The 14,140-nt window shown below is 37.3% G+C and overlaps 1 protein-coding gene across 2 annotated transcripts in view; it reads left to right on the forward strand.

Annotated features, from left to right (window-relative positions):
- The window catches only part of SLC1A2 (solute carrier family 1 member 2), a 401,007-nt gene extending 388,990 nt beyond the window's left edge, over nt 1-12,017 (forward strand). For both annotated transcript variants that reach the window (XM_086959544.1, XM_086959542.1), the window contains exon 11: nt 266-12,017. In XM_086959544.1, the coding sequence (XP_086815670.1) occupies nt 266-352 (87 nt within the window). In that variant the 3' untranslated portion in view covers nt 353-12,017. The remainder of the gene's footprint in view (nt 1-265) is intronic.
- The last annotated feature ends 2,123 nt before the right edge of the window (nt 12,018-14,140 follow it).

Genomic DNA, 14,140 nt, shown 5'->3' on the forward strand with positions numbered 1-14,140 from the left:
AATTAAGCATGACAAACAACCTAAACAAAACAGATTGATCAATGTTTATCTCAGTTAAACATTTAGATTTCAGAATATTGTTAATTATATGTGATAAAGCTGTCATATCCTGAATTTTAGTTTCACAGTGCGCCTGTGAAACAGATTGCAGGTCCATGACAAGGCAGGCTAGCAGTGATGCTCCTCCACATAACCTTTGACCTTAGTATAAAGAAAAAGTGCCTTAGGTTTTCAAGAGTCCACGGTTAACGAGGATTAATTTCAGGTCACTCTGGCAAACAACGGCAAAGCCGCAGACTACAATGCCATCGAGGAAGAACCTCTGGAAGTCGTGGAAACGAAAGACGTGTAGAGTCCCATGTCCCGCCCAACAACCAACCACGCCTGCAAAGCGAATGAGAATTTATCGATCAAACACAAGCCTGTTGTGTCCACAATACACAAACCTGTATCTTTGTATGGCCAGCCCAAGTGTGAAGATTTGGAGGAGAGTTTTATTTTAATGTACCTTTGCCAAGTAGCATGACGTTACGCCATGTTGAGTCTCTGAAGTCTATATGGTATGTAATCTTGTATTAGTGTAGTCCTGGTTGGTGGTGAAGATATGGAGTGTCACAGCGCCCCCTTCTAGTTTAGGAGGATATTGCTCCTTTTGTCAAAGAGAGAGGGGGCTAGTGCCAATTATCATGGCTGTCTGCGACAAAACCTCTAAATTTAGAATTGAAATGTTTATTTCTCTGTATTTCTTAGTTGTTTGTCCGAACCTTTGGAGTTGAACAATGTTTAAAAGGAAAAAAATTAATTTCACCTGGTCAGGCAAATATTCAGCCCTGTTCTTATGCTGGCCTTTGTGCTTCTTATACGCCATAATGCCTCGCAGATGCCATGTGTAGAATTTAAAATAACTAAATGTTGAATGTGGTCTATGGTTGTGAAGTTCTTGCAGGGGGGGTCAAAAAAATGGAATTTTTATACACAAGATTTTTCTGCAGAGAATATACTTCTGCAGGATGATTTGTGCTGAACTTGTTTCATCAACTGTGGCATAAAGAAACTACAGTGAAAGGATTTTTAAAGCCACCCCCTCTTTTAAACATTGCATTGGCGAAGACAACGAAAGGAAGGCCGGCAGAACAATTCTCAGTGTGTGCAAATAGAAAGCGAGAGACCTCCAGGACATAGAGAATGTAGGCTGCGCATGATCTGTGTACAAAAGAATCTTCAGAATGGCCGTCTGGATCTTTTCAGACACTCAGGGTTCTAAAACTTAGAGTATATCATATGCTCATGACAGTGTTCCACATTACATATATGAATCCTATAGCTCAATTTAAGCAACTAATGTGTTGTCATAATGTGTAGCTTTGCTATTTATTGCAAATTTTATGTTTTTTAAAGGTCTAATGTTTTGAATGAATGAGAGGTTCAGATTAATTAGTACATATCACTCATAATATTACAATATGCTTTGAATTATGACATCCCTCAGGAGAACCCCACATTCTCTACCCTGAACTTCCCATTGAACAGCCCATTAAGTACAGCAAATTTTTAAGGATACCCACAGAAGATAAATTTATATATAATTTGTCTAAATGGACAACATTTATATAGTAAGTTGTTACCCTAAATATGTGGCAGGGGTCCAGCGCTCCATGGCTTATGCTGGAATGCCTCACTTTGAATAATATAGTAAATTTAAGCCTTATTGAGTACTAAATCTTGACAAATTTATAACAATATTTTCCTTGATGAAAGTCAAGCACATTTCAGGAAATCAATCCTTGATTATACTTCAGAGATACAGAATTAAAGATAGTTAAACTTCCATTGTCATTTTTAGCTGGGATTTTTAGCTGGGATTATAAAGAAAAGGTTTTGTGTTTGTTCTGTAAGATTTGGCTGCTATAGGTATTTTAATATTGTCCTATCCTGATATTAGCACAAGAAAAAATCTAAATACTTTATCAGATAAAACCTTCATGCTTTCTCAGGCTATCCTTTCAAGAGCACTTTAAACTTTTGTTATGGATTTTAAATATACATACAGACAACTAAAGAAATCCCTATTTTTATGCTGTTTTGTGGTAATAGTGCCATCAGTTCCTAAACAAGGACATTTTTCTATAACAGATACTTTGTGAAATATATTCATCCATTACTTCATATTTCTATTAATCTTTTGTGGTGTATTTGTTTCCTATCTTAAAAAAATGACTTACCCTTATACTAGATTGCAAACCTGGTTAACAAGTAATGATTTCAGATAGAGGTTCAAACAATAAAATAACTTCCAGTACTGTAGTTGAAGATAAACTCACAAGTACAGTTTGCAATTTCTAAACATTTATCATCAGCAGAGCTCTGAGATCTCCAGATGTCCTTATCCTAAAAAACACAGATCTGCTGTTTTGAATGCATGCTGACACCCTCTGGAATTCCTTCACAGGTGACATTAGTCCTACAATTGACTTCTTGATCTTGAGGTGAAAACTGAACATATGATTTTTTCACATCTTCAGTTTGCTTCTTCTAACTGAATATTGTGATAGCAATCAGCACACTAAGGCCTTCTGATCACAAACTAGGCACTGTATATATTTTTAATCAAAAATCTCATATTAACCTCCTCCTCCTTCAAAGTTGAACCAGCTGACAGCAGAGTGTTGGAAAAGCATCATACGTGACTTTTCAAATCATGTCTGTTTTTCAGAGCTCTCCTCTTATGAGCCTGGAAGCGCTAAATTAAGATTTAGAAAGGTTTTCACACTAAGGTTGGCTTTTCATTATTATTTAGAACATATATTTAATCTGGGCGAAATTGCCAGTGAAGAACGCAGAAACAGGCCATCTGTCTCATAGAGGTTTTACCTCTGAAAGTCCACTAGGATGATAAAAGCCAGGATTGAGACCGATATCTTACATTTCATGTGTATGATCTTGTTTTCTTTGTTTTGTTGCTGCTTCCTCTCTCTGTGTTATAGCGGTCTTCCACACTCAAAAGCAGGTGCTTTCTGGAGTAGTCAAGGAAGCACCCATACCAAGCATTCAGTAGCTGTTTTCTAGATTCTCAGGGAGTTTCAAGTGATACTGCATAGCATTCCAGACCAAAGTGTATACGCATGATGGTTCAATAAATTATTCCAGAGTGGATTGATGTCAGTTCTACATTAGCTCAAGATAAAACAGAAAAAAACCAAAGGGGACCTTTCTAACAATTGCGCTCTTTAGCTTCGGACCATGATGTATTGCACTTGCTGAACGACAGACCATAAATTCAGGGGCTTCCTTAATGTATTACTACTTTCACGGTAAGGGTCAAGAGTGAAAGAATTTCATCTGTGATTTAGCACTCTCGATTATACTCTGCCCATCTTCAAATGGAACACATAGTTACTTGTCCTTGAAACTACTTAAATCTTTATTTGTTCTCATCAACATTGGTGTATCAGCAGAGGTATTTGACCACCTGGTAGGTATTTAGAAAAGCTCATCATTGTATGATGTGCCATGCCTAATATATCTTATTGGAATCACACAGTTGGTCATGGGTTTGCAGCATGTCCTTGTGGTGTATGGGTAGCACCTGTGTGGTATTTTCCATAGCAATAACAAGGTAGTATTCAGACACCATGGCAGTGAATGGCCCAGGTGATGCGTCGTCTCTGTCTGGGATAAAAGTGGCAGTACACCAAGAAAAGAATCGGAATATAGTTACAGATGACAATGCTAGTCTTCCTTTTCAGATAGTGTGTACTCCTGGTGGCTCAGTTTTCAGTGTTAAAAGATAAGTGTTAGGAAAAACAGCCAGGGATTGGCCACCTGATCTGCTCCCTTCCATCTCTAGCACATAATGAGACCGCTTAGATAAAATAAACATTGCCATGGATACTGCTTCTGTACATGTTATGAAAAACAATCTAGTCAAACATATGCTCTACACCACTGCTACTACATTTCCATGTGAAGAACAAACAATTAACATCCGTTAGTTTCTAAGGCACTGAATGCTGAAGAAACTACCTTGCAGCACAATGCCCGTCTCCTGTTCCTCCTGTCTGGCTGCTCTCCAGTGATGTCGCTGGGTGTATTAATACATTCGTACTACAGTCTTCTTCAGCTATTATCTACTTACTCTGTTAGTTGACTGAGAATTCCTTCCAATTATTTACAAAAACAAATTTCAAAGTTTTCTAACCCACCGTAAAACGTGGAAACTGAGGTCTACCAGACTCACTTAGTCTGCATAGACACTTTTTGCTCTGAAGGCAGAGTTATTTACCCATCTTTGGCCTTTTCTTTGTTGTTTTCTCTACCATTGTACTTCTTACTCTTTTCTCTATGTAGGTCTAGCAAAGAGTTTAAAATTAATCACACTGACGTAGAAAGAAGATACAGGAGTTCACTATGATTCACAGGATATATTTAGTTTTTCTTTGACTCCAGAGTTTGTTCTTTTAGGTCTGATGTCAGGAAACCCAGGAGTCATAACTCACTAAAAACAAAATCTTTCTTCTTAAACTTTAATCAATTGGAGTTATTGAATTGTTCCATTCTATCCACTTACTATGTACTTCTTTCGCATTATATGTAAGTAAATCTTGGAATATCCCTCTGAAGGACATATGGGTCAAGACATGTATTATGGTTCATAGAAAAATAGCATCTCTCTCCTTTTCTCTTCATTTAATGTATTGATTGCTGAATATTGGCGGCCTGAAAGATTTTGCCAGAAAGGTACAAAGAGTTGATCAATAGGTGCACTGCCTGCTGGATATTGATGCTGCTCAAAATACTATATGTGCCAAATATTATATGCAATTAGTTATTGAGCACAATGCCTGGCTAATCCAGTGTATGGGTCTGTTGTATAAAATGGTGGCCTAGGGCAGGGATCCATGCTTGTACTGAACTCCCTGTGTACACCCATGGGACTTATTAGTTTAACAAATATCTACAAAGAACTACTCTTAAATCACAGTATGCACCCGTCTTTCTTACACGGGAGCCAGTATCAGTCCTTGTTTTACCTAATATATGGAATATCAATTACTCATCTAGAAATTTGAATGTCATCAAAATGTTTCACCACCTCAGCTAAAAGGGCCTTATATTGACAATGTTTGCAGTCAGCTCGAATGACTTTATATTAACAAAGTTTGTAGTCAGAGTTTCATAGGACCTCAGATGTGCGTTTACACCCTCATTGTATTCCAGGCATTAACACTATTCTTGAAACTATATGAAAATCAAGATTGTTAGCCCAACAACCCTAGACAACAACTCATGAAAGGTGTAAGGATCTTATTTGGGACCTGTTACCAAATATCTAGTGTTTCTCTTTTGATTGAAACATGAGATCCTATTTACTTGTTCAATCTTCATGATCAGAGTTTGGAAACACCCAAGACATTGGCACCTCAAATATAAGAAAACAATGTCAAACATTGTTAACTATTAACTAAACACAGGGCTTATATGCCATGTTTGTGATATAATGTTTCAGGCTTAGATAAATACTGTACTTTGTCTGCTTACTGACACAAACTTTGCAGGATAAGCTGCATCTGTGTTTATATCTTGTAGGGATAACAAACAACTTGTTTTTCAAATTGCACATTTCAAAGAACTGTATTCTCATTATATGGTTCATGTTATTGCCCTACACAATGCTGAGTCAACATTCTGGAATTTGAACCTGCAACTTTTACAGTTAATACAATATTTAGATACATATATGATACTGTTGACAATTTTCTGGGTTGACGTCCAACTATGAAAAATCAACAATTCTAGTTTTCTTCAGTATAAAGTAGGTCATGGGAACAGGTGAACATGCTGTCAACAATGTCTTCATGGCAGATGTAATGCCAGCTTCAGTGTTCACTTGTATTGCTCTGCCAGCAGCATCTCTAGCAAATGTTCTAACGAGAAAGATCTGGTGAAAGATCCAAACTAAAAGTTATACAATTTAAATCCTTCATATACTTCAGAACTTGGCACTTTCATTCCACAGCTTATATTTGAGGTATTTGAATAAATGTACAGATAGCACCCCAAACATTTGCTACAAATGAGCTCTACAATTGTTATACAATGGCTAACATTTTGAGCACACATTCCATGTGCTGAACCACTGTCACTCTCTGTGACATGGTCCAATTTCCCTTCTGAGCTTTTGTTTACAGGATAAAATATATGAGAGAGAACAGTTTCTGCATTGACCATATCTGTGAAGCAGTTTCACTGTAGCCCAATCTCTGCTTATTGCGTTTGACAGACAAACTCTTTAAAGTTCCTATTTAATTATTTGAGATCTCTGTGTTGCTTTGTGTTAAGGATAGGCTTATAAGTGGTGTTTATAAATGCTTAGATTTCAAGGCAAAGTAAAAATATAATTAAGGGAAGCCCTTGTAAACTCAAATAAGCTTAATATTTTATTGAGAAATCAAGATTTGGGGTTATGTAGTAGAGTGGAGAGTTTTTGGTACCAATTCTTTAAGTCTGTACCACAAGAAAACTTACTTTTAGTACAATTAGGAATTCTTGTTTAATTTTTATCTAAAAACAACAATAGTATGATGCTTCTGTTCCTCTGTGTCCTTAACCTCAAGTAATAACCTCTATCTTGACAAGTGCTTTCTCTGTACCAGTGGGTTCATCTTTCACGATTGCTTCTGTGAGTCTAATTATTTTCTAGAACACTCAAGATATCTTCTAAACTTATTATCATGAAGTTACAGCTTTAACTGCATTATTTTCTTGAGCTTTGTTAAGACGGCATACTATTAATCTTTTAACATGGAAAAACTCCTAAATCAAAGCTGTGGCCATTCATTTTTAATATAGCTAAATTGATTACAAATATTTCTTTAAACTCCACTCTAGCTCTCACCTGACCTACAATCAGTAGTGATTTGTCATGTGCGCTTTGCATTAGTTATTCTAATATTTCAGTGTAAATTCTGAACATGTGTTTACAAATGTCTTCTTTCATATAGCGTGGGCTAAGAGTTTAGCAACCATTTGTGACTTGTCTAACATTCCTTAGTAGCCATATCTTACAGTGTGTGGCATTGAGTAACAAGCATCCTGTGTGTAGCTTATCACTGCCCAGTGTTGCTGTCTAATAAACAATGTACTGTATACATATCAGGTTAATACAATAATGTGAACTGTTCTTATTAGAGTGCATGACAAGAAATTATGCATAGGTGCTATAACCTATGCCATATAGTTTGTGTAATTAATCGTAGCTTTTTTGATGCAGTTTGTATGCATTTGTACCCGTTTTCCAGATATCCGGAACAACTACAGTGTAGCTTGAACTGAACTGCTCAGTATCTGTAATTTGCAGACCAACCTTATTCTCTAACCCTATTTTCTATGGCACAATGGTGGAGAGAGGAAACAAGTTCTGTAATATATCCTTGATGGACATGCCGAAAGACTAGCTATGTGATGTTTGAGTAGTCGAGGTCAATTGCCATTTGACAAGTCAGGGTATGTGACCTCAGTCGAGCATTAAAGGAAGCGCACAAGTACACTCTCAAGTGTTATTACTAATTGTGGTGTAATTTTACAAATGTTCTTAAATGCTGGAGTTTGCTGTGAATCCGTACAGACATCTTCTGTTATGCTAAATGATCCGTTAAATCCTCTTTCCCAGGAGGATCTGCAAACTCTCTTTTTCTTTGTCGACTTTGAGCCTGGATTGTCCAGGACAATATTTGTACTATTGCCTTCATAAAACTGGACCAAGCTAAAAAAAAGACAAGTATGGGACCACTAGGGAGTTTGATTGAAATTATGCCTTCCTGCCTTTTTCACAGCTTGTATGGAAGCAAGCAGTATATTTTTTAACAGAAACATTTTTTTTGTTTATTTATTTTTTATTTTTTTACAGTTGGTTCCATCTGGGAGATTACCTGCTGGGATGAAATTTAAAAAATGAGAAAATAAACTTTGGTCATAATCATAGACACTCAGTTCATGATATTGCAGCATGTAGCAGTGAAGGAACAACATGGGGAGAGGAAATCTGGTTTCAACAAAAAATATAGCATCTGTAGAACAGACATTAAGATTGTGCAGTGGCACAGAAGCTCTACAGCTGTTACATAGGATTAGAACTAAGAACAATATCCTTTTGGAATTTGGTCAGTTCTACTTTGAAGGACTCATGTAGGTAAATGTACCCAGAGAAGCACTAATTATGGAAGTCAGTATTAGACAATGGGTATTGATTGTGGATAAGATTTGGTTATAAATTGATGTTCTTTGCTCAACAATTCATCTGGCCATTTTTTTAAATGGTAGTGCCTCTCACAAAGCTACATTGAATATAATTTCATATTATGCCATAACATTGGTTCATGTTATTCGTATTTCTTACAGTTTCAGGAGATGATTTCCTCAACGAATTTAGTAAAACTCTATCGACCATAAAAGGATGAACATCTAAGTCTATGCTTACTCTATACGCTATCTTATGGATTCGATCAATTCTGAGGCTCCTCCTCTCATGCTGTATTAATAGGGACTGCTATCTCTTTGGTGCAACAATTTGCTAGACAAAGAATAGACTGTCAAAACTTTATGTACATCTTTTAAAGTGCGATTGGGAATGATAGACAATTTTCCATTGAGCATTCTTGCCTTCTCCTACTATAGTTATGTGTAGTGTTTGACAGTGTACTATGGGAAAGTGTAAATCAATCTTTGGTAAAACAATAAACACTGGTAGTACTTGTCTATCTAAGATTAGCAATTTGTAGCTGATTTTCCATCACTGCTACCTGCTAAGCAGTTGTGCCTGGTAATCTCTTAAATGGAGCGGAACTTTCTAGTGGAAAATTTCTAAGAATTATTGATAGGTATAGAAGCATGGATTTCTGAATAAAATGTCGACACTTTGTGTACGCATGAAGAAAAAGTGCCTCTCTGCACTTGGTATATAGATAATGTAGCTATTAATGTGTAATTTCAGTGAAATGGTGTTCTTTAGATGTCTTTTGCTGTGCATTAAAGTTAAGTAGTAGCTTTGACCGTTGTCATAAAAATACAATGTTTTGTTTATATTTGTGAATATAGTTACATAGGTGTACAATTTCTTGTACGTTGACGCGTTTTTTTGAATATCTCCTTCAAACAATTCTATTCCAGGGAGACCACATATGCAGCCAACATGTATATATGGTAAATTGTGTTTGCGAATCTCCCAACAGCACTGTTTGTGGTGTTTCAATGGGTTTCTTTTCTAGAAGTTATTCTCCCGTCTTCGTGCTCGCTGTGAATGTAATTGCGAGTCTCGAACTGCTTCTGACCAACAAGTATATAAGATTTAAGGAAACGGTGGCACAAGCTAAAATGCAAACTTTACATGTGAGCTGGGAATGCTTGAGTTGTAAAGAAATGGTGCTACTGTTAAACAGCACAAGGATGTAAGTGAGAGGGAATTTTTTTAGCCATATTCCAACCACTGTGCACCTCTGTTTCTTGCACTTTCCTAAGTTAAAAAGACAAATACTCCTAAATGCATTTGCAGGATACAATGGCATTTACATGATTGCACACATAAGAAAGCACATACTTTAAAGCACCCTTCTTATAGCACATACAACACAAGCACTCTTTGAACAATTCTACCTTAAGTTGGCTCTATGATAGTTTAGTCAAAAGGGTATGTACTATCAAACCCATTGAGTAAACCCCATCTGCGTCTCTTCACCTTAAAATTATCTTCACAGAAGTAGGCAGCAACAGCTGGCATGGATCTGCGGTAAGAGTGCGGAGGGGGATAATGCCAGAACTTCTGTTATGTTTACCATTGGGACCACTATCCATGGTACTAGTAACAATTCACAAAGTGAGGGTGGCAGCAGCAGCACTACTGCTGGAGCCATGGCTACATCTACTGTTATGGCTACTACCATTACGACTATAACTGATCCTACGACAAGTACATGGAATGCTACAATCAACATTACTGCAAGTACTAATGTTACATATACTGTTATTAGCTGCTACTGCTACTGCAAATAATGAGTAAGCATCTTGAGAATCAGTTTACTCAATTTAATGGATGCTGTGTACAGTTAAGGAACTGAGCAGGCACTCAAGTTTGAGTTGAGTTTCAGAACTCCTTCTTCCTTCTAAAAGGTCAGGGCATGGTGTGTGTCCACTCCCCCTGCATTCTAAGAGCACAGTATCTGGTGGACTTTCTTCCCAAAGTACTCCACTTCCAGTGCGCTAGGAGGGTGCAAACGAGCACCCTGAATAAATATACAAAAGCAAAGCACAAATTCAGCGCCCCAAAAAAGCAATCCCTAGAAAAGTACTAAAATGAATACGGCAGAGGAAACATGGCATGTGTGTTATTTTGTAAATGAGTGACCCTGTGCGTAAATCAAGCCCTTTAGTAAGGTTGCCGCTCTGTCCTTTTAAACCATCAGAACAAAGATTGGGTTCTGATTGGTCAACTGAACGTCTGGAGAGTAAAGACCCGGATAGGAAAATACAGCCTGGTTAGAGCTTTAAAAAGGACTCAAGTACAGAGTTCATTTTAACATTTTAAAGGGACTGGGAGTACATTTATGGCAGAAATGATATCTTCCCTGGGGTCTGCTTTCTAACGGTTTAATGACAACCTTGCCTTTAGCCAATACAGCGAGCTGTCCCGATGAGTACTATATGCACTGACATTGAGCCCCAGTATAAGCACTAAAAGCTAGGTTCAAAGATCCGTTGCTATAGTTTTATTATTTACTTAGTGAAAACCTTGGGTAAAATCTATCAGGTTTGTTTATTTTTCTGGTACAAAATCCCACAGAGGAAGTTGGTTGGTTTTCTTATTAGGAATTCCTGGTGATATCATTGGCAATTCAAATATTTATCCTTCTCTGTCATTCATCTAGTGACTGAACAGAGAAAATGTCTCTTTTTATCTGGATGAATGTAGCAGCATATGTCTGCGCATACTCGCTTCACCTCACATTAGGACGCGAGTATTGAAGCCCTCTACTGGCATGTAGTAGGAACCTGTGAGGCACTTTGTATTGCTAAGAATGCCAACTCCTATCTAGAACCCGCCATCCCTAAACTGTAAAAGCCTCCAAACATTAGGCAGACAGAGCTCCTAGACCTCTCTACCATAGCTGGGGAAGTTGGGAGTACTTTATCTTACACATTCATTCCTAAGTTCGGTAAACTTCACACAAGTTATACTTTCGATCCCTACACCAACAAGGGCCTGTACAGGTGTATTAATTATTACTGGACGACTCCTATTTTGAGAGTCAGGTAAATGTTTCAAACTAAAACGAATACACCAAGGCCAATATGTCAGAGTCTTAAAATGAAGTACAAACCAGAATCGCTTGATTAGTTTGGCACCTTCTTGCACAAAAAAGCAAATCGCATATCTGGCGATTGACAAAGCACATTAGTCTAAAAACCCATCAACTGGGAAAGGGCACAATACTTTTTTAGACAGTGGGAACTAGGCACACACACATCTAGCAATGTATCACAGGACGAGTCACCATTCCTGCAATCTGTTCCTTTTAGTACATTCTGAATTTATTTTATAATGTGAAAAATTAACCTTGTGATTTTGCAATACTAAACCTCAAACTTACCGTTTCCTTAAGTCTATATATTTAATATGAAAGATGAGGTGAAATATGTGTAGCACATTTGTACTAAAGACTTGAAAAAATAACAAAAAGTTGAAAAAATAAGTCGTCTTTTCAGGTTCTTCCTTGTTTCCTGTAATAGAAAAGGCCTTTTTTTATGTAACCTTTTAGCGTTTCTCATCCTTACAGAAGTTTGGTTTTATTCTAGAAGAATATGTTAATGTTTTCTTACTATGTGAAATGAATTTTTGTGTAACTCATGTATAAAACTCGAAATTCTTATATATGACTGGAATAATCGGTGAAAAACATGTGAATACAATATTTCACTAAATGTTGTAACTTTTATGTACATATCAATAAATGTGTCTTCATATTTTACTGGATTTGTTTTTTGTTAAATAGTGTTTTGCATCTAATAATGCCAGCCAGCTGGCAACTGTAAAGCTGGAGACGACACAGAATAAAGTTACAAAACTAAACAGAGGACAAGTTGCTGGAGAAGATATGGACAGCAGGAGAGTCGTGACCACATCCAGTCAACATTGACTGTGATTGAGTTTTTTACATTGTCTATAAGCACATGGAGTAGACAGATACCAGATCCATGCCAGATTTTTTGTATATCCCTATTTAGATAAATGTAGTTATCTTAAAAATTGTCATGGAACCAGCCTTTCAGGACTGACTTTGGAGAACCTTGAACGATTTGAAGGGTAAAAAATCAAGTGGCCTTAATGAGATGTCTTTTAGCTCTACAGGTCAGACTCCAACCAAGGGGGTCACCGATAACATGTGTGACAGGACACTAACTGGGTGAAATTCATCCCAGCAGTACCTGATTCTGCCCGTATTGTCAGCAGAATGTTCGAACAACCGTAGAGACTACTTTGTATTGGAAGCAACAGTCATCACACAGGTTGAAATCAATGCTAACTTTTATCTTTGATCATGCAGGATATGGTAATACAGAGACACTACAAGACGTATGTGTAAGTTTAGAGCAATGTTAACCTCAACAATATTTGAACACAGTAACTTAGGTAGGCACATGGGATAACATTTATAATTCAAGTATGTCTCTGACAAAGTGCTTGGATAAAAACAGCAAATATTACGTATCAGAAAGTCTACGAATAACTAAAAATATAGAGGATTATGTTGAAAATAGGATGTGAATATCTAAAAAATTATCACAATGCACATAATACAGTGACAAATTAGACTGTGGCAACACAGATGAGAGTAAAGCAAGAATATAGCCAAATAAGTGTGTGAATTAAATAATGAGAGCAGAATACTATTTCATTAACAACAACATGACCCAGCGCTCACGAAAAAAAAAATGTGTGGATATTGGTCTTTGTCTGGATAATCCCAAGTTTTGACAATCTAGCATAAATATTAACTAGGCCTGGGTGGTGAACTCCACTCCGTTTGCAGAGTTTGCATAGTTTTCCTTACTCCACGGTGCATGCAGAGTTTTGTGGAGTAGTATTTCCTCTCCCGCACTCGCCTACATTAAGTTGCTGAGTGCGAGCAAGGAAAATTCAACGCTAGACCAGCTCTGAGTGAGATTTCTTAACACTGGTGGTCACGGATGCCCCTGCCTCTCGCGTAGAGAAACCATCCATTCTTGTTGAGTTGTTGAGGAAGCTGTCACTGGAGTAGAAAATATACTTGAGCGGCAGAAAGAAGTAGCGACCTGAGGCACTGAGCTTGGTGCTGTTCACGCTGATTTTCCAGTACAGGACAAATACCCAGTGCTAAAAATCAGCGCGTACAGCGCTACCTAATGTACTCCCCCCTCTAGCGAATCACCACCATCTCCGTCTAGGCCTAATATTAACTTATATTATTATTTAAATTTGTGATAAGGAAAGGCTAGCAAAACTCTGACATAAACATAGGAGTTCTCAAGACACATTGAGAGTACAGTTGACTACGGAATAAAGGGAATCCTCTGATTAGACATAAACAATTTTGACAATCCCAGCCGACGTGTTTCGCTCTTACTAGGAGCATCATTAAAAATCAAATATCAGCTGGATTGTTTATGTCTTGAAAACTCCTTCATACTTAGGTTAGAGGACAACTAGCTCTTCCTTACTACACATTTTTCATTGCATTGTGTAGGCTCATCCCTCCAAAGAGGGCACTAAACACCTCTACTTACTACTAAAATACATGTGCACCAGAATCAATCAGTTATAATTACCCATGTAAGCAAACCGCATTAAAGTAACCAGTAGATCCCCACATGATCGCATGGCATGCAGACCAGCAGACCATCTAGTAAGCACACAGCAGCAAATGCGTTGGCATTGCAATAGAAAACCATGGGCAACTACACAGTTTGAGACAAGTCACCACCTACTAATACCAGTAATGTTCAACAAATGTATACAGTATCAGACAATCAATTACTTGTGGCACTCTGATTACCAGGTAAGGATTGGAAGAGTCTAATTAGGGTTGGAATTTAAAAATAATGATACTGACAC

Source organism: Lissotriton vulgaris, chromosome 2_2 (genome assembly GCF_964263255.1).
Source record: "Lissotriton vulgaris chromosome 2_2, aLisVul1.2, whole genome shotgun sequence".
NCBI lineage: Eukaryota > Metazoa > Chordata > Amphibia > Caudata > Salamandridae > Lissotriton > Lissotriton vulgaris.